Genomic DNA, 21,459 nt, shown 5'->3' with positions numbered 1-21,459 from the left:
CTGGAACTCTGATTTTTTTTGGTATATAAAATATCCAGTATGAGATGGTGTGGGTCAGGAACTTATCTGTAATTTATAGTTTTGAAAGAATTGTTTGGGACACTGAAGGTTTAAGGGTCTTGTCTAGTGTCACACAGCCAGGATGTGTCAGAGAGTGGCACTGAACTCCTATCTTGGTTTCAAAGCAAGAATCAGTCTAGGTCATGCAATAATGATACTTTGTCATTCTACAATTCAACTTTCCACCCTTCCTGAATTTATAGTATGAGTGCAAAGACTTTTATTCACCTGCAAACATCATGAATAACCCTTTTGTGGTTGTTTATTTTCAGCATATCTTCAAAGGATTTTTTTCTTTTCCATTAATCATCATTTTTATATTTCCTAACAGAGGCTAACCCAAAATACAACAATATTCCAGAAGATGATGAATCTTAGTTTTATACAAGGAGAGGGTTCATTTCCTCATGGTCTCCAAGAAGGCACTGCCTCAGTCTACTGAAATAACACATTTCCTACTGAGATAAATGTCTGTCAAACCATTTTTTCTGAAATTTCATAAAGAATTATACCATCCAGTGCCTACTTTTTAAATCAAATTAGTTCTAAATCTAATTTAGTCATATTTAATTTCAGGTAGAATAAATGGGCATCTGAAAACTCCAGAAGTGAAATATTATCCATTATTTCTTCATTGTTTTACATGTACAACCAAAAACTGAAAGAAAAAAAAACAATGTATACACAAAATTGCTTAAATGACTTAATGTTTATATCATATTAATATTTAAAGATGATTGTAATTGCACAAATAATGGTCATATAAATGAAACTATTGACAGTCATCTTTCCTAATGAGTTATTAGAAAATTTTCTTGGAATGTTCATTTTTGACTCTTAAGAATAAAAAAAAAAACTGTTAAATCATTTGTTAGAAAAGAATGAAGTATAAACACACTCTAGAATAGTGTATTTCTTACCTTGATCAAAGGGTCTACCCGAATTCCAAGTACGGAAATAATCATCCTAGTTGAAAAATAATGTGATTTTAGTATGATATGAATAGCTACAATTCAGAAATGCATGTAAAAATCTTAAATGCCAAATAGAGAACTTGTGTACAAACCTCTACTTCCTTTGATGGCAAGCAGCAAGAAGTAAAACAAGGAAAAAAACATAATTATCAAGAAGAAATAAACTGCTGACATAGCATTGAAATGTTTTTCTACAAATATGCAATATGAAATTACTATGTAATTTAAATCCCTAAATGAAATTGCTTACATGTAACTGTTTTTAGGTAAAATTTTCCTCAGTATTTTAATAAAAAATGTCCATGTATGGGGCAGGATTTTTTATGAGAAATAATGGTTTTATGTGAATATGCAATTTAAAATATACTAAGGTTCAATTATATAATGTCATTTTACACCAGTAATTTAAAATAGAGCTATTAATATTGTAAGGTAACAATATAAAAATATTCCACAGTAATCCATATTATAGATAGATTTTAGTTATTACATTTTGAGGTCATTAATTGAAAATTCAATTAAATTATGAATATGCAGTTGAAAATCTGAAAAAATGGAGAGACCTAATTAAACTTTAAATTAAGTTTTAAATCTGCGATATTAATTTATATGTTGATAAAGATAGCTCCTACATGGAAACTTAATATGTACTGATGAAAAAATAGTTCTGGACAAAAAATGAACTAAAAGGAACAAGCCTACACATTTTCCATATATATAAGAAAGATAGCGGCATGCAAATGTTTGGGAAAAATTTGTGTAGTCCTCAAAAGAAAAACAAGGCTAAATCCACAATTCACAGAAGGAATTTTAATAGATATAGATATATTTAGATAAGTTTGCTTCAATGAAATGTGTTTCCTTTTTGTTCCTATATATTGTGTTTCATCAATTACAAACATTATTCCATGAAATAGGCTTCACCAGACTTCCAAAGGGGTCTGCAAGTGTACACACACATGAGCCTGCATGCACGCATGCACACACACACACACATTCACATATGAATTCAGTCCTTATTTTAACATTCACATGTAAAATCTCATGAATAACGATTTCTCCACCTGAAAAAAATCTCATAATGTAAATAAATGATCTTAAGCTGTTCAAAGTAGTTTATTCTTTTTATGGCCATAAAACACCTATGACATTCCCTTGAGGATGAAGATAATGTAATAAAATAATATTACTGAGGAGATTCTGATGAATCTGGAAATGATTCCATATTTATCCCATTAATCACCAATACTATTGATGAGTGGATGAATCACAAAACTCTTTCAAGTGGTATGTCCAGAACAAAATTAATAGATCACCAGGAGATACATTTCCCCAACGTACTCAGTTAAAGGAAAGGATAGAGGCAGGATAGAAGAGGAGGAAGGAAAGAGTTGCACTAAAAAATTTTCTCAGGATTCACTTCTGGGAGCTAAGATGGTGGAGAAATAAGTAAGTCACTCTCTCTCTCACTCATTGAACTCTAAAACCCCAGAAAATATTACCCCAGGAAAAACCCTAACAACTGAGCCAGCAGAAATACAAGGTGCAGCAGTATTTTAACACTGGAAGCTTGGGGAGATAGCAGGAAACATCCCTCTTGCTCTGGTGGAAGGGGAAAAGGTGTCCCAGCAAACTACACCTCAGCAAACTAGTGAGAGATTCTGAGCACCAGGGTGATGGAGCAGGCAAGCTGCAACACCAGGAACACCCCTCCCTGAATGCCACAGCACAGCCAGGAGAACCAATAGACTCAAGCAGCAACACCTCCCACAGGTTCATCAGAAGTCCAGGAAGCACAATTACAGGTGGGAAGGCATCCTCTAGCAGCCAAACCTTCTGGGACTTCAGAGCAGCTCTCCTCAAGAGGCCAGATCCCTCTGTACTCCAAGAGTGTCACTATTACTGACCCCAGCACAGCACCAAGTAAGCTGCCAAAACACAAGAGCCTCCAGCTGCCGGCATCTGACACCCCAGCACACAAAGAAAGTGACCAGGTCCCTGGCTTCATCACAAGAACCTTGGGACAATACTCCCTGTGCTGGAGCACAGGACCATTCAATTTAAAATGCCATGAAATAGGCAAACATCATGAGCAAAAAGCAGAAACCATAGAATCTTTCTAAGAGGACTGGCATGATCAAAGCACAAACTCAGAAGAGGACAAAATTGTCAATATACCCATATCAACTGTTCTGAAGCCCAAATGCCTTCTTGAAAGGCCTCAAGAGAAAATTTAAAAGTCAAATAAGAGAGGTAGAAGAAAAATTGGGGAAAAATGAAAGGAATGCAAGAGAGTCAATAGCTCAGAAAAGGAAAGACAAAAATTGACTGTGGAAAATAAGTCCTTAAAAATACAATTGGCCAAATGGAAAAGGAGACACAAAAACAAACTGAAGAGAAGAACTCTTTAAAAAGTGAAATGGACCAGATAGAAATGGAGTTACAAAAGCTAACTGAAGAAAACAATTCATTAAAAATTAGAACTGGGCAAGTGAAGGCTAATGATTCTATGAAACATCAAGAATAATTCAAACAAAATTTAAAAAATGAGTAAATAGAAAAAACATAAAATATGTAGTTGGAAAAAAACAACTGAAGTGGAAATAGATCCAGAACCTATAATCTAAAAATTATTAATCTTTCTGAAACCCATGTTTGAGAGAGGGAGAGAGAGAGAGAAAGAGAGAGAGAGAGAGAGGGAGAGACTGGACAGCATTTTTCAAGAGATCATAATGAAAACTCTCCTGAGGTCCTGGAACCAGAGGGTAAAATAGTCACTGAAAAAATCCTCCAATTACCTCCTGAAAGTGATCCCAAATTGAAAATACCAAGGAATATTATAGCCAAACTCCAGAACCATCAGGACAAGTAGAAAATAATGCCAGCAGCCAGAAAGAAACAACTTAAATATTATGGAGCCAAAGTCAGGATTGTACAGGACCTTGCAGTTTGTATATTAAAAGATTGGAGGTCTTGAAATAGGACATTCCATAAGGCAAAGAAGTTTGGATCACAACCGAGGATCAACTGCCCAGTGTAACTGAGAATAATATCTCAGGGGAGAAGAGTGAACATTAAATGAAATAAGGACTTTCAAACTTCCTGATGAAAAGACCAGAGCTCAGCATAAAATTTGATCTTCAAATACAAAACTCAAGAGAGGCATAAAAAGGTAAACAAGAAAAAAAATTTTTTTTTTAATAAGGACAAACTGTTTACATCACTACAAGGGGAAATGATACTTGTAACTCTTGAGCACAGTATTTTTATTATATTATTTAGAAGAGTTATACATAAACAGAGAGCATTGGAATAAGTTGACTTTGACATGATGATAGAAAATTTAATTAAGTGGTGAAAAGGAATTATATAGGGAGAAGAGGAAAGGAAGAGGCAGAAAAGTATAAATTATATCACATGAAGAGTTGCAAAGACTTATTACAGTAGAATGGCTCAAATAGGGGATAACAAACTCAGGCATAGCAATATAACTTACCCTATAGCCAGTAGGAGGGGAAAGTGGAAAGAAAAAGTAGGGAGTAGATAGAAAGTAGGAATGAAGTAGCAAGGCAAAATTGGAAGAAAAGGGAAGAGATTGATAGGGGGGCAGATTAAGGGAGGTGGTAAGCAAGAGCAAAATACTAGTGAGAAAGGAAAAGGAGAAAAGGGAGAGAAAAGCATAAATGGGGCTATAGAGAAATAGGATGGAGAGAAAGACACAGATAGCACTCACAACTATGAATTTGAATGGGATGAACTCTCCCATAAAACAAAAGCAGATAACAGAGCGGACTGAAAAACAGAATTCTACAATATGTTGTTTACCAGAAAGGCATTTGAAAGAGAGGGATATACACAAAGTAAAGGTAAAAGACTGGGGTAGAATATATTATGCTTCAGCTGAAATTAAAAAAAAAAAAACAGGGGTAGCAATCTTGATTCCAGACAAAGCAAAACCTAAACTAAGTCTAATTAAAGGAAACTTACATCCTGCTAAAAGTTACCATAGACAATGAAGCAATATCATTACTAAACCTATGTGCACCAATTGGTAGAGTATCCAAATTCTTAGAGAAGAAGTTGAAGGAGTTACAAGAAAAAATAGACGACAAAACTATACTAGTGGGAGACCTCAATCTTCCCCACTCAGAATTAGATAAATCTAACCACAAAAGAAACAAGAAAGAAGTTAAGGAGGTGAATAGAATTTTAGAAAAGTTAAATATGGTAGACCTCTGGAGAAAATTGAATGGGTATGGAAAGGAATATAACTTTTTCATAGTTGTACATGGCACCTGCACAAAAATTGATCATGAATTAGAGCAATACAGTGCAGAAGGGTGGAAATAATAAATACTTCTTTTCAGATTATGATGAAATATAAATTCCATGTAATAAAGGGTCATGGAAAGATAGAGTAAAAAAAAATAATTGTAAACTAAATAATCTAATGCTAAATAATGAATGGGTCAAACAACAAATCTTAGAAACAATCAGTAATTTCATCCAAGAAAATGACAATAATTAGACAACATACCAAAATGTATGAGATAAAACCAAAGCAGTTCTTATGTGAAAGTTTATATCTTTAAATACTTACATGAAGAAAACAGAGAAAGAAGAGTCCAATGAATTGGTCATGCAATTAAAAGAAGCTAGAAAAAAAGATAAATTAAAATCTCTAAATAAATATGAGTTAGAAATACTGAAAACCTAAGTAGAGATTAATAAAACTGAAATTAAGAAAAATATTAAACTAATAAATAAAACTAAGAGTTGGATATATGAAAAAAATAAAAATAGATAAAACTCTGGTTAATTTGATTGAAAAAAGAAAGAAGAAAACCAAATTACTATTATCAAAAATTAAAAAGATGAATTTACCACCAATGAAGGGGAAATTAAAACAATAGGAGCTATTTTGCTCAACTATATGCTAACAAATTTGACAATCTTACTGAAATGGAAGCATATTTGCAAAAATATAAAATACCCAGATTAACAGACAAAGAAATAAAATACTTAAATAACCCCATTTTGGGAAAAGAAATTGAACAAACCATCAATGAACTCCCTAAGAAAAAAATCACCAGGGCCAGATGGATTTACAGTTGAATTCTGCCAAACATTTAAAGAATGTTTAATTCAAATAGTATATAAACTATTTGGGAAAATAGACTATCAGGGAGTCCTACCACATTCTTTTTATGACACAAATATGGTGCTGATACCTAAACTTGGAAGAGTCAAAACAGAGAAAGAAAATTATAACCAATGTTCCTAATCAATATAGATAGAAAAATTTTAAATAAAATTTTGCCAAACGTTTACATAAACTTATCTCAAGGATAATATATTATAACCAGGTAGGATTTATCCAAGGAATGCAGGTCTGGAAAACTATCTGTGTAATTTACCATGTCAAAAGCAAAACTAACAGAAATCATATTATTATCTCAATAGATGCAGAAATAGCTTTGAGAGGGGGTGGAGACAAGATGGTAGAGGGAAAACAGTGACTTGCTTAAGCTCTCCCCCAAATCCCTCCAAATACCTATTAAAAAATGATTCTACACAAATTCTAAAGCAGCAGAACCCACAAAAAGACAGAGTGAAACAAATTTCTAGTCCAAGATAGCCTGAATGGTTGTTGGGAAAGGTGTATTGAGCCGGGCCGAGAGAGGAGCGTAGTTTGGCGTGAGTGTGCAGGCCACAGCGACCCTGGAGCAGGCCTCAAAGGACTGAATCACTGGCAGCTGTGGTGGTTTCCAGACTTCTCAACCCAGGGACACCAAAGAAAACTGAGAAGATCAGTGGGAAAAGTCTGTGACTGTGGTGAGAGAGGAGCTAGGTCTCAGCCACAAGTCCCGAGTGTGCCCTTGGGGCAGCGGCTGCCTCCTGAGCTTATGACCCACAGGCAGAGGGGGAATTGAGTGGCTGATCAGAGGGTAATTGCAGGGATCTCTCTGCTGGTGCAGGATTCTCTTGCTTTGCCTGTGCTTGGATCTGGATCACAGTTCTGGGTAGTGGACCTAGGGTGAGGAGGAGCTCTGGTGTGGTGGAGCTTGTAGTGGCTGCAGAGAAGAAACCCTCCACACAATTCCAAGACAGAAAAGAGTGCTCATAGACCAAAGCAGAGGCCAGGAAAGAAGTAAACACCTCGCCTTTGATCATACCACCTTGGAAGAACTGAAAATTTACAGGTCCCTAGAAGTATTTCTGAAAACAGCTGCACAAAACCCCTGAAGCTTGGGACAGTACATTCTCCACACTGGAAACAGATTCCTACATTAACAAAGAGTTTATAACTCAAGTAATTGGCCAGGATCATGAGCAAACAGCACAAAAAGAGTCAGACTATATTATCTTAATTTGACGACAAAGAAGATCAAAGCATACAACCAGAAGAAGACAACAAAGCCAAAGCTCCTACATCCAAAGCCTCCAAGAAAAATATGAATTGGTCCCAGGGCATAGAAGAGCTCAAAAAGAATTTTGAGAAGCAAGTAAGAGAAGTAAAGGAAAATCTGAGAGTGATGCTAAAAGAGACCCAAAAAAATACTGAAGAAAATAACACCTTAAAAAATAGCCTAACCCAAATGGCAAAAGAGGTCCAAAAAGCCAATGAGGAGAAGAATGCCCTTAAAAGTAAACTTAGCCAAATGGAAAAGGAAGTCCAAAAGCTTACTGAAGAAAATACTTCCTTAAAAATTAGAATGGAGAAATTGGACGAGAGGGACAATTTGAGAAATCAAGTAACACTAATCAAAAGGAATGAAAAAATAGAAGAGAATGTGAAATATCTCACTGGAAAAACAACTGGCCTGGAAAATAGTTCCAGGAGAGAGAACTTAAAAATTATTGGACTATCTGAAAGCCATGATCAAAAAAAGAGCCTAGACATCATCTTTCAAGAAATGATCAAGGAAAACTGCCCTGATATTTTAGAACCAGAGGGTAAAATAGAAATTGAAAGAATCCACTGATCACCTCCTGAAAGAGATCCCCAAAGGAAAACTCCTAGGAATGTTAAAGCCAGTTTCCAGAATTCCCAGGTCAAGGAGAAGATATTGCAAGCAGCCAGAAGGAAACAATTCAAGTATTGTGGAAACACAATCAGGATAACACAAGATTTAGCAGCTTCTACATTAAGGGTCCTGAGGGCATGGAGTATAATATTCCAGAGGGCAAAGGAATTAGGATTACAACCTAGAATCACCTACCCAGCAAAACTGAGTATAATCCTTCAGAGTAAAAAATGGTTATTCAATGAAATAGAAGACTTTCAAGCATTCATGTGGAGAAGACCAGAGCTGAATAGAAAATTTGACCTTCAAATACAGGACTCAAGTGAAACATGGAAGAGGTAAACAGGAAAGAGAAATCATAAGAGACTTATTAAGGTTGAACTGTTTACATTCCTGCATGGAAAGATGATATTTGTAACTCATGAGTCTTTTGTCAGTATTAGGGTAGAGGGAGGGAAAAAATTATATGTTTGTATAGATAGATAGAGGACACAGGCTGAGTTGAAGATGAAGGGATATCTGGAAAATAAAATTAAGGGTTGGGAGAAGATTGTACTGGGAGAAAGAGAAAGGGAGAAGTGGAATGAGGTAGAATATCTCACATGAAACAGAAAAGAAAAGGCTTTTACAGTGGAGGGGAAATGGGGGAAGATGAGAGGGAAGGAATGAATCTTATTCTCATAGGATTTGGCTTAAGGACGGAATAACATACACAATGGGGTATGGAAATCTATCTTACTCTACAGGAAAATAAGGGGGGAAGGGGACAAGACAACAGGCAGTTGATAGAGGGGAGGGCAGATTGAGGGAGGGAATAATCAAAAGCAAACACTTTTGAGGAGGGACAGGGTCAAAAGAGAATAGAATAAATGGGGAGTAGGATAGGACGAAGGGAAATATAATTAGTTTTTCACAACAGGACTACTATGGAAGTGTTTTGCATGACTACACATCTATAACCTGTATTGAGATGCTTGCCTTTTCAATGAGGGTGAGTGAAGAGAGAGGAAGGGAGAAAATTTGTAACCCAAAGCTTTAGAAACACTTGTTAAAAATTTACAAAAAATTAACATAATAAAATTATAAAAAAAAAACCTACTTCAAAAAAAAAAGAAATAGCTTTGACAAAATACAACACCCATTTCTGTTAAAAACACTAGAGAGCATAGGGAAAAATGGATCCTTCCTTAGAATTATCAGAAACATCTGGCTCAAACCATCAACAAACATTATATGCAATGGGGATAAGCTAGAAACTTTTCCAGTAAGATCATATGTGAAACAAGGATGTCCATTATCACCACTGTTGTTCAATATTGTACTAAAATGTTAGTTTTAGCAATAAGAAAAAGAAATTGAAGGAATTAGAACAAAGAAAAAGAAACAAAACTCACTCTTTTCAGATGATATGATGGTATACTTAGAGAGTCCTACTGAATCAAATAAAAAAAACTACTTGAAATAATAAACAACTTTACCAAAGTTTCACGATATAAAATAAATCCATATAAATCACTGGCATTTCCATGACATTGCTAACAAAGCTGAACAGGAAGAGATAGAAAGAGAAATTCCATTTAAATTTACTGTAGACATTATAGAATATTTGGGAGTCTACCTGCCAAAACAAACCCAGGAACTACATAAACACAATTATAAGACACTTTTCACACAAATAAAGTCACATTTAAGTGCCTGCAAAATATCAGTTGCTCATAGATAGGCCATGCCAATATAATTCTACTTCATACAATTCTACCAATTCATGCCAATACAATTCTACCTAAATTACCATTCAATACCATAACAATCAAACTACCGAAAGAAAAAAAAATGTATATATATATGGACATAGAAAAAATAATAACAAGATTCATCTGGAAGAAAAAATGATCTAAAATATCAAGGGAACTAATTAATAAAAAAAATTCAAGGGAAGGTGCCCTAGCCATAACAGATCTTAAATTGTTTTATAAAGCAGCAACCATCAAAACTACTTGATAGTGGTTAAGAGATTGGTCTGTCAGTGGAATGGGTCAGATTGGCTAACATGACAACACACAAAAATGACAAATGTTGGGGAAGATATGGGGAAAATGGGACACTAATGCATTGTTGGTGGAGTTGTGAACTGATCCAGCCATTCTGTAGAACAATTTGAAACTATGCCCAAAACTTATAAAACTGTGCATACCCTTTCGCACAGCAATAGTGATTCTAGGTCTGTATCCCAAAAAGAGCATAAAAAATGGGAAAAGAACCCATATGTACAAAAATATTTATAGCAGTTCTTTCTGTGGTGGTCAAGAATGGGAAATTGAGGGGATGCTCATCAATTTGGGAATGGCTGAACAAGTTGTGGTATATGAATATAATAAAATACTATTGTGCTATGAGGAAGTGGTAAGCAGGCAGACTTCAGAAAAAAAAAACTGGAACTACTTACATGAACTGATGCTGAGTGAAGTAAGCAGAACCAAGAGGATACTGTACATAGCAATAGCCACATTTTGTTATGACTGACTTTGATAGAATTAGCTCTTCTCAGCAATGCAAGGATTTAAGACAACTCCAAAGGACTCATGATGAAAAATTCTAGAATTTAGGTGGAAATACAGTGGAGTAAAGACAGGGAGTCACTTGAGCTCTCCCCTTAACCCCTCCAAATACCTGTAACAAATGATTCTAAATAAATTCTAGAGTAGCAGAATATACAAAAAGAGTGAAACAAATTTCCAACCCACGACAGCCTGGAAGGTGAACAGGAAAGGTCTGTTGCACTGTGCTAGGAGAGGAGTGCTTTCCAGAGCAAACTACAGCAGCACAAAACAGGCCCCAGAGAACCTGGAGCAAGCCTCAGGAGACTGAACTACAGGCTGCTGTGGTGGTTTCTAGACTTCTCAAACCACAAATGAGAAAGACAATTTAGAAACTCAGTAGGAAAGGTCTGTCAGACGTGGGTGAGAGAGGAGAGGAGTCAAGCTCTTGCCCAGCATAGCCCAGGGGCAGCAGCAATAGCAGTGGCAGCAGTGGTAGTGGTAGTGTCTGCTCCCAGAGCTCTAAGCCCTCAGATAGCAAAGGGATCAAACTATTGGTCAGAAGGAGATTACAGGGGTCACTGTAATAGGATTCTGTTTCTTTGCCCGTACTTGGATATGGGCTGTATTCCTGGGTGGAAGACTTAGGGCAAGGAGAAGCACTAGCATAGCTGAGCTTGTGGCAACAGTGGAGAGGGAACTCTCCTCACAGTTCCAGGACAGAAGAGAGTGCTTGGGGTCATTCACAGTCAAAAAACACAGGCCAGGAGAGCAGTAAACACCACTCCAAAAATCAAACCACCTTGGAAGAACTGAAAACTTACAGCTCCCTAGAAGTATCTCTGAAAACAGCTGCCCCAAACCACTGAAGTTGGGACAGTATTCCATCCACACTGGAGGCAGTGTCTTACCTTAACAAAAAGTTAGAAAGTCAAGTAATTGGCTGGGAAAATGAGCTAACAGCAGAAAAAAATCAGACTCTAAAAGCTTACTTTGAAAACAAAGAAGATCAAAACATAAACTCAGAAGAAGACAACAAAGTCAAAGCTCCTACATCCAAAGCCTCCAGGAAAAATATGAATTGGCCTCAGATCATGGGAGAGATTTAAAAAAAGATTTTTAAAATCAAGTAAAAGAAGTAGAGGAAAAATTGGAAAGAGAAATGAGAGTGGTGCAAAAAAAAAATATGAAAAATCAGTCAATAGCTTGCTAAAGGAGACTCCAAAGAAATGACACCTTAAAAATAGACTAGACCAAATGGCAAAAGAGGTGCAAAAAGCCAATATGGTGAAGAATGTCTTAAAAAGCAAAACTGGCCAAATGGAAAAGGAAGCCAAAAAGCTCAATGAAGAAAATAATTCCTCAAAAATATGATGAAGCAAATGGAAGGCAATGACTCTGTGAGAAATCAAGAAATTTTGAAATAAAATCAAAAGAATGAAAAAATAGAAAATGTGAAATATTTCATTGGAAAAATAAGTGAGGGGGTGGAGCCAAAATGGCATGACAAAAGCAGTGACTTGATTGAACTCTCCCCCAAACCCCTCCGAATACCTGAAAAATAACTCTAAACAATTCTAGAGCAGCAGAACCCACAGAAGGACAGGATGAAACAGGTTTACAACCAAAGACAACCTGGATGATTGATTGGAAAGGTCTATTATTCTGGGCTGAGTGAGGAGCATAGTTCGGCTTAGACACACAGGTAAAGACCAAGCCTCAGAGAACTTGGAGCAGGCCTCAGGGGACTAAATCGTGGGCAACTGTGGTGGTTTCCAGACTTCTCAACCCACAAACACCAAAGACAACTTAGAAGGTAAGTAAGAAAAGCCTGTCTGATCATGGTGAGAGAGGAGTGTGGTCTACTCCTGGCACTAGCACAGTCCCTGGGCTGTGGCTACAGTGGCCACAGTTGCTTCAAAGTTTTTCACCCACAGGCAATGGGGGTATTTAGTGACTGATCAAAGGGGGACAGGAGGGATCTCTTTGCTGGCACTGAGGCACAATTCTTTTGCTTTGGCCATGCTTGGATCTTCTTTACAATCCTGGGTGATGGCTTGGGGCGAGGAGGAGTGCTAGCATAAGGGAGCTTGTGGCAGCTGTGGAGAGGGAACCCTCCTCACACTTTCAAGGCAGAAAAGAATGCTTGTGGTCACTCATAGACCAGAGCACAGGCCAGGAAAGGAGTAAACACCTCACCCCTGATTGTACCACCTTGGAAGAACTGAAAATTTATAGTATCTTTGAATACAGCTGCACAAAACCCCCAAGACTTGGGACAGTACACCCTCCACACTGAAAGTAGAACCCTACCTGACCAAAGAGTTTAAAACCCAAGTAATTGGTGGGGAACATGAGCAAACAGTGCAAAAAAAAAGTCATACCATAGAATCATTCTTTGGTGACAAAGAAGATTAAAACATACAACCAGAAGAAGACCATAAGGTCAAAGATCCTACACCCAAAGCCTCTAAGAAAAATATGAACCAGTCCCAGGCCTTGGAAGAGCTCACAAAGGATTTGGAGAAGCAAGTAAGAGAAGTAGAGGAAAAACTGGAAAGAGAAATGAGAGTGATGCAAGAAAATCTTGAAAAACTAGTCAACAGCTTGCTAAAGGAGACCCCCAAAAATTCTGAATAACACCTTAATAAATAGCCTAACACAAATGGCAAAAAAGGTCCAAAAAGTCAATGAGGCAAAGAGGGCCTTCAAAAGCAGAATTGGACAAATGGAAAAGGAAGTCCAAAAGCTTACTGAAGAAAATACTTCCTTAAAATTAGAATGGAGCAATTGGAAGCTAGTGGCTTTATGAGAAATCAAGACACTGTAAAACAAATCCAAAAGAGTGAAAAAAAATAGAAAACAATGTGAAAGATCTCATTGGAAAATCAGCTCACCTGGAAAATAAATCCAGGAGAGATAATTTAAAAATTATTGGACTATCTGAAAACCATGATCAAAAAAAAAGAGAGAGAGAGAGCTTAGACATCATCTTTCAAGAAATTATCAATGAAAACTGCTCTGATATTTTAGAACAAGAGGGCAAAACAGAAATTGAAAGAATCCACTAATCACCTCCTGAAAGACATCCCCAAAGGAAAACTCATGGGAATATTGTAGCCAAATTCCAGAGTTTCCAGGTCAAAGAGAAAATATTGCAAGCAGCCAGAAAGTAACAATTCAAGTACTGTGGAAAGACAATTAGGATAACACAAGATTTAGGAGCTTCTACTTTAAGGGACCAGAGGGCTTGGAATACTTTGGAGGTCAAAGGAGAGAGGATTACAACAAAGAATCATTTACCTAACAAAACTGAGTATAACTCTTCAGGGGGAAATTGGACATTCAGTGAATTAGAGGATTTTCAAGCATTTTTGATGAGAAGACCAGAGCTTAATAGAAAATTTGACTTTCAAATATAAGACTCAAGAGAAGCATTAAAAGATAAACAGGAAAAAGAAATCATAAGGGGCTTATTAAAGTTGAACTGTTCGCATTCCTACATGGAAAGATGATATTTGTAACTTATGAGGCCTTTGTCAGTATTAGGGTAGTTGGAGGGGAAAAATACATATATGTGTAGATAGATATAGATGGCACAGTGTGAGTTGAAGATGAAGATGTGATATAAAAATAAAATTAATGGGTGAGAGAGGATTATACTGGGAGAAGGAGAAACAGAGAGGTAGAATGAGGTAAATTATCTCATATTCAACAGACAAGAAAAAGATTTTACAGTGGAGGGGATGTGGGGAAAAGTGAAAGTGAATGAGTGAATCTTATTCTCATTGGATTTGGCTTGAGAAAGTAATAGCATATGCATCCAACTGGTTATGGAAATTTATCTTACCTTATATGGAAATAGGGGGAAAGGTGATAAGGGGGTGAAATGATAGAAGGGAGGACAGATTAGGGGAGGGTGTAATCAGAAGTAAACACTTCTGAACAGGGACAGGGTTAAAAGAGAGAATCTAATAAACAGGAGACAGGATAGAATGAAGGGAAATAGAGTTAGTTTTTCACAACATGACTACTATGGAAGTGTTTTGCATAACTACACATGTATGACCAGTATCGAGTTGATTGCCTTCTCAATGAGGGTGGGTGGGGAGGGAGGAAAGTAGAAAATTTGGAAACCAAACTTTTAATCACAAATGTTAAAAATTGTTTTCACATGTGACTCAGAAATAATCTATACATGCAATGGGGTATAGAAATCTATCCTGCCCTACAGGAAAATAGAAGGAGAAGGGGAATACAGAAGGGAGTGGTGATAGAAAGGAGGGGAAAGGGTATTCAGAAGGCTCACCATCTTGGGGTACGGGGAGGCGAGATGGAGAGAAAATTTGGAACTCAAAATCTTGTGGAAGTGAATATTGAAAACTAAAAATAAATAAATTAAGAAAAATATTTGCAATTCTAACAACAAATGAATGTGCCTGTTTTCTGCAACTCAATGAACATGGAGTTCTCCTTTTCATTAGTTTTCAAATTTTATGGATTGTGGTGGTGTCTCCAATTTGTGATAATTGGCAAGTCTTTGCTTTTTAGCAATGTTGAAGGTTTTTTCAAGTGAATTTTACCCACTTGTGTCTCATCTTTGGAAAAAAGTTCATTCATATCTTTTAGCACTTTCTTCACTGAGGACTTGGAATTATCAAGTAATCTTCTGTCCCAGTGCACACCAAATTCTCAACTCATGTGGAAGCACTGATTGAAAGGAGTCAACCAAAAAAGCCAAGTTTCTCTTTTTGATCATCATGTCACTATTCATTTTACTCATGGAAATCTTCAAATATATCTCCATGTCCACTCATGTGGTAAAGGAATCCTCAGATCTCATGTAAACATTTAGGGGAACTAAATGCATATTGGAAAGAGGACAGCCTTTATTTCATACCATGGCAAAATGTACCAAGCCTAAATGACTCAGAGGAGCTCATAAACAGATAAAAAAACAAAAAATAACTCACTATCAATAGCCCACAAGCTATGCTCAGAAGTGAACTCAATTCAGGTTTGGCAGCAGGCTAACAGTCCAACATTCTTGTGGTCTCCAAGTTCTTTCATGTTCCCTTCCAGACTCCTAATGCACCATGTGGTTTGAATTTCCTTCAGAAAGCAAACACTTTCAGGCTACTAGAAAGGCAACCCCTTTCCCATCAGGCCTGAAGAGTCCAAATGACTCATAGTAAGAATGGGTACCAAAGCACAAGTCTTCTGTACCTCCATCTCATGACCTTAGTCCTTTATTGTTCTACAAGATGGGCCATGTGAGCAATCCTCTTCTATTTCCAAGAGGCATGTTAATTAGGGAAGCCCCTTCCTTCTGCCAAAGGTCTAATCCATGAGGGACCTATCACCATGGGTTACAGTGATAATTCCCTTCTATGCTGCATAAATGGCCAAAGAAGACAAAATCTTGAGGTATCTTTTCAGGTGGACATTTACCAAGAAAGCTCTCTTCTCTGTAGGGGCAGAAATATGTTCGTTGATGTGATTCTACTTTAACTACTAAATATCTGCATGACCTTGAGAACTCCTTTGCAGCCTCAGTTTCTTCTTCTGCTCTCAGCCTTGATGAGTATCTCTTTCTATACTCTGGCAAAACAAACCCCTTTTGGTGAACCATTGAAAGCTTTACTAATGCATGATCCCCAAAGCAGACCTAAACTACCGAGATCCCAGTCTGAATCAGGTCCCATCACAAAGACATGCAAAATGAGAAAAAAACTGTAATGTTAACTGGGAGAAGCTAGTGAGCACATGAATCAAATAGAATGATTTTTGAGTTGTGTCACAAGATTCACTCCTATCCATGGCAACACCAATCAAAAGGTTAGGGATAAAGGGGGACATGGACATGTCTTTAGAAGCAGTAATTTGGTATCAGGGTAACATTTGGATTTGAAGAAGAGGTGAGAAAATGCTCTTCTGTCCTTCATTTGCAGAGGTGGGAAGAGATGGGTATGGAGCAACATGGATTCTTTTAGAATATTGATTTGTGGAGTTACTTTTGATAAATTGCATTTTTTTCTGTGTTCTTTTTTCATCTTTGCTACAAAGGATAGATGATTGGCTAATAGAAGATAGAGAATATGCTTTGAAATAAAAGCAATGGAAAAAAAAGAAGGAAAGAAAGAAAAAGAAAAGGAAAATAACTGGCCTGGAATATAGATGTAGGAGATAGAATTTAAAAATTATTGGACAACCTGAAAGCTATGACAAAAAAAAGAGCCTAGACATCATATTTTAAGAGAAAAACTGCCCTGATATTCTAGAACCAGAGGATAAAATAGAAATTGAAAGAATCCACTGATCACCTCCTGAAAGAGATCCCAAAGGACAAATCTCAGGAATATTATAGCCAAATTTCAGAGTTCCCAAGTAAAGAAGAAAATATTGCAAACAGCCAGAAAGAAACAATTTAAGTGCTGTGGAAACACAGTCAAGATAACACAAGATTTAGCAATATCTACATTAAGGGATAAGAGGGCTGGGAATATATGATGTTCTGGAGGTCAAAGGAGCTAGAATTAAAATCAAGAATCATCTACACAGTAAAATTGAGTGTAATCAATGAGGGGGAAAATTGACATGCAATGACTTAGAGAAAATTAATTTATTCTTGAGAATAAAAACAGAGCTAAATAGAAAAATTAACTTTCAAATACAAGACTCAAGAAGTATGAAATGATAAACATGAAAGAGGAATCATAAGGGACTTATTAAAGTTGAACTGTTTACATTCTTACATGGAATTACATGGAGTTACATATTTGTAACTCATGAAACCTTTCTCATTATTAGAATAGTTGGAAGTCATATATACATAGACAGACATCACAGAAGGGAATTATATCTAAAAGTTAAATTAAGGGGTGAGAGAGGAATGTACTGGGAGAAGGAGAAAGGGAGAGGTAGAATGGGGTAAATTATCTCACATAAAAGAGACAAGAAAAAGCTTTTACAGTGGGGGAAAGGGGGGAGGGGAGAGGGAATGAGTGAACCTTACTCTCGTTGGATTTGGCTTAAGAAGGAATAACATACACACTCAGTTGGGCATGGAAATTTAACTTACCCTACAGGAAAATAAGGGAGGAGGGGATAAGGGGGTGTGATAAAAGGGAGATTAGATTGAGGGAGGGGGTAACCAGAAGCAAACAATTTTGAGGAGGGATAGGGTCAAAGGAGAGAATAGAATAAACAGAGTGGGATAAGTTGGAGTAAAATATAGTTAGCTTTTATTGATATGATTATTATGGAAGTGTTTTGCTTGACTACACATGTATAACATATATAGAATTGCTTAACTTCTCATTGAGGGTAGGGGAGAGGGAGGAAAGGAGAGAATTTGGAATTCAAAGTTTTAATAATGAATGTTAAAAAATGTTTTTACATCTAACTGGGAAATAAGGTACCCAGGCATTGGGGTATGTAAATCTATTTTACCCAGAAAAATAGAAGAGAAAGGGGATAAGAAAAGGGTTTGTGGGGTGATAGAAGAGAGGACAGATTCGGGGAAAGAGTAATCAGAATGCATGCTGTCTTGGGATGGGGGGAGGAGAGATATGGGGAGAAAATTTGGAACTTAGAATCTTGTGGAAGTAAATGTTGAAAACGAAAGAAAGAAAGAAAGAAAAAGGGAAAAAAAGAAAGAAAGAAAAGAAAGAAAAGAAAATGCTATCCACATCCAGAGGAAGAACTTTAGAGTCTGAATGTAGTTGAAAGTATATTATTTGCTCTCTTTTTGTTGTTGTTGTTGTTTTGTTTTGTTTCTTATTTTTTGTAGTTCCTCCCAATGGTTGTAATTCTTCTTTACAACATTACTAAAGTGAATATGTGGGTGTTTGTGTGTGTGTGTGTATTTCCTCTGAGAGAAATTGGTACTAATACATCATTGTATTCATGCACTGAAATACCTAGTATCATTTCAGGTTATATCATTAAATAAATGAATGCAAATTATTTCTTTCAATCATTTCTTGACCTGATGACTCATCTTGGCATAGAGATGATTCTGCTCTTTCAAAGGTTATGCCAATAGAGCACAAACTCTGTCAGGTTCTCTTATTATAGAAAGGATAAAACAGGGACCAATCTATATATTATGTATCTACTATTCAAGGACCAGCCTAAGTAACTTCAGAAAAGCACATTTCCAGGTTAAATGCCAGGTAACGATTTTGTTGTATCATTGTTGTAGGCTATAGGAAATTATGAAGATGTTCTACCAAGGTGAACAGAAGTTGCTATTTTTATCAAGAGAATGAGTACTTATACTCAGAAATTCATGTTTCTTTTAAAGTACTAAAATAACAAGATAACAATTTAAGAGTTTACTATCATACAATAAAAGAATGTATACATGTGCATATATCTGTGTTTATATATAAATGTATGCAGATATAGATATATGTAATATGTATTATGTGTCTATATATATGTATATATATAACTGATTTCCTCGGTTTTACTTTATTCACTAAATTCTTACCTTTTTGAATTAAAATTTAAGCTGAAATGTCTAACCTATTCAATACAATTTATTTTTTTCCAAATGAGATCCCAGCAAGATGGTGGAGTAAAAGCAGTGACTTACTTGAGCACTTCCCCAAACGCCTCCAAATAAAAAATGACTCTGAACAAATTCTAGAGCAACAGAACTTACAAAAAGACAAAGTGAAACAAACTTCCAGCACAAGACAACATGGATGGTTGATTGGAAAGGTCTATCATGCCGGGCTGGGAGAGAAACGAAGTTCAGCGTGGGCATGCAGGCAGGGTCTCAGTGAAACTGGAGCAGGTCTCAGGGTATGGAATCATGGGCAGCTGTGGTGGTTTCCAGATTTCTCAACCCACAAACACCAAACACAACTTAGAAGGTCAATAGAAAAGGTCTGTGACCACAATGAGAAAGAAGCTTAGTCCCAGCCCCAGTGTCAGCACAGTCCTGAGGGATGAACAGGGGGACAATAGAGGAGAGGGTAAATTAGGGGAGGGAGTAATCAGAAGCAAACACTTCTGAGGAGGGAGGGACAGGGTCAAAAGAGAGGATAGAATAAATGGGGGGGTGGGATAGGATGAAGGTAGGATAGGGTATAGGATATAGTTAGTTTTTTACAATATGACTACTATGAAAGTGTTTTGCATGACTACACATATATAATCTGTATCGAGTTGCTTGCCTTCTCAATGAAGGTGGGTGGGGAAGGAGTAAGGGAGAAAATTTGGAACTCAAAGTTTTAAAAACAAATGTTAAAACTTGTTCTCACATGCAACTGGGAAATAAGAAATATAGGCAATGGGGTATAGAAATATATCCTGCCGTACAGGAAAATAGAAGAAGAAGGGGAAGGGGAAAAGAGAAGGGGGGAGATAGAAAGGAGGGCAGGTTAGGGGGAGAGGTATTCAGAATGCATGCTGTCTTGTGGTGGGGGAGAGGTGAGATGGGGAGAAAATTGGAACTCAAAATCTTCTGGAAGTGCATGTTGAAAACTAAAAATAAATAAATTAATACTTCAAAAAAATTAAATTATCAAATTCAATCCTAGTATTTTTAAATGAAGTTAATTATTCAGCCTGAGCATAGAGAAATGATAAAAAGTCCCAGAATGTCATCCTTGCCACCCTTCTGCAAAATTTTTGACTCTAGTTAATCAAATTGCTTTCCAAACATATGCCTGTATGTTTCATAGGTGTACCTCTCAGGGCTCTCAACACAACATACAATGTTCATGACAGAGGTCATAGTGCCCTAAATCAAGATTGATCCTGTTACTGTGAGGAGATCATGGCTAAAGGATGGTTCAAGGACCACAAGCTAGGCAGTTTACTACACACAAACATGTAGTTCCCCATTCCTTCAGTCCTATGGATAATCAAAGGAGGTGACTTGGGCAATGGTAGGATGTGTGCTGCAGTTAAGAGCCCAGAAGTAGGAATCTCTGCTCTTATATACAATTGCTGTTGATGTGACCTTCATAGGGATGAAGGGTAAGGGGACCTTTGGAGGCAGTCAATCAATAGATGGCCCAGATTGTGAGAAACACTCTCCCTAGCAACTACAAGAGCATTGTGATTAGGAAACTTTTTTTAACATTTCATATTTGGATTGGATGAAGTTTGGTAAACTTATTATACTTGAGAGATCTTTGTATTCTTTGCATAAATGAAGTTGACAAGGACAAGTGGATACTAACATGTATCAGATACACATGTAGACACAATCAGTGGTCGAACGTGGAGTTGTATTTGTCAGCAAGAGCTTCACCATAGGCCAGTCCTCACAATTACTACACCACAGTAGAAATACCTAGGTAATTAATAATGTTTCCTAGGGCATGGATGCACAAATTTCTTTCAATGTCCTTATTGTTGCTGTGTAAGTTGACTTTAGGTTCATAACCTTGTCCTCCTATGGCCTCACATAACTTTTTTTCCTCTTATGTTCTCTAATGAACATATTATTTTGTGCATTTCAGCATACTCACTAAGCTCTGTTGATTCATCATGGCACAGACTGGATTGTGGGTTCTCAAAACTATGGTAGCCAAGTACAACTCTGGTGGGTCCTATTAACTTGGGAAAAACTCTAAGTCTTTTATAAAAAGCCAACCCTACTCTAATTGAGAGAGGCTTAAATAAACCCCCGATCAACAAGTATTTATTATTTGCCTACATTGTGTCAGGCACTGTGCTAGGCACTGAGATATAAACACAAAAATGAAACCATTCCAGCCCACTGGCCTTATATTTTATTGGAACAGACACATGCATGTATACAAGATTGTACAGGAACTGCAAATCTATTATGTACAACTTGCTGTTCTTTGTAAATATATAATAAAGTTATCATGT

The 21,459-nt window shown here is 36.7% G+C and overlaps 1 protein-coding gene across 5 annotated transcripts in view; it reads right to left on the bottom strand.

Annotated features, from left to right (window-relative positions):
* SPOCK3 (SPARC (osteonectin), cwcv and kazal like domains proteoglycan 3) overlaps nt 1-21,459 on the bottom strand; it is a 706,138-nt gene that overhangs the window by 513,812 nt on the left and 170,867 nt on the right. For 3 of the 5 annotated variants that reach the window (XM_027866933.1, XM_027866929.1, XM_027866931.1), the window contains one exon: nt 981-1,026. The exons of 1 other annotated variant lie outside the window; for it this stretch is intronic. In XM_027866933.1, the coding sequence (XP_027722734.1) occupies nt 981-1,026 (46 nt within the window). Of the gene's footprint in view, nt 1-980; nt 1,027-15,825; nt 15,840-21,459 lie in introns of all 5 variants that reach the window. One more of the 5 variants, XM_027866928.1, reaches the window with a different exon arrangement.

Source organism: Vombatus ursinus, unplaced genomic scaffold (assembly GCF_900497805.2).
Source record: "Vombatus ursinus unplaced genomic scaffold, bare-nosed wombat genome assembly UNPS02014784.1, whole genome shotgun sequence".
Taxonomy (NCBI): Eukaryota; Metazoa; Chordata; class Mammalia; order Diprotodontia; family Vombatidae; genus Vombatus; species Vombatus ursinus.
Note: the sequence above shows the minus strand (reverse complement) of the source record. Positions and strands in the feature narration are given on the sequence as shown.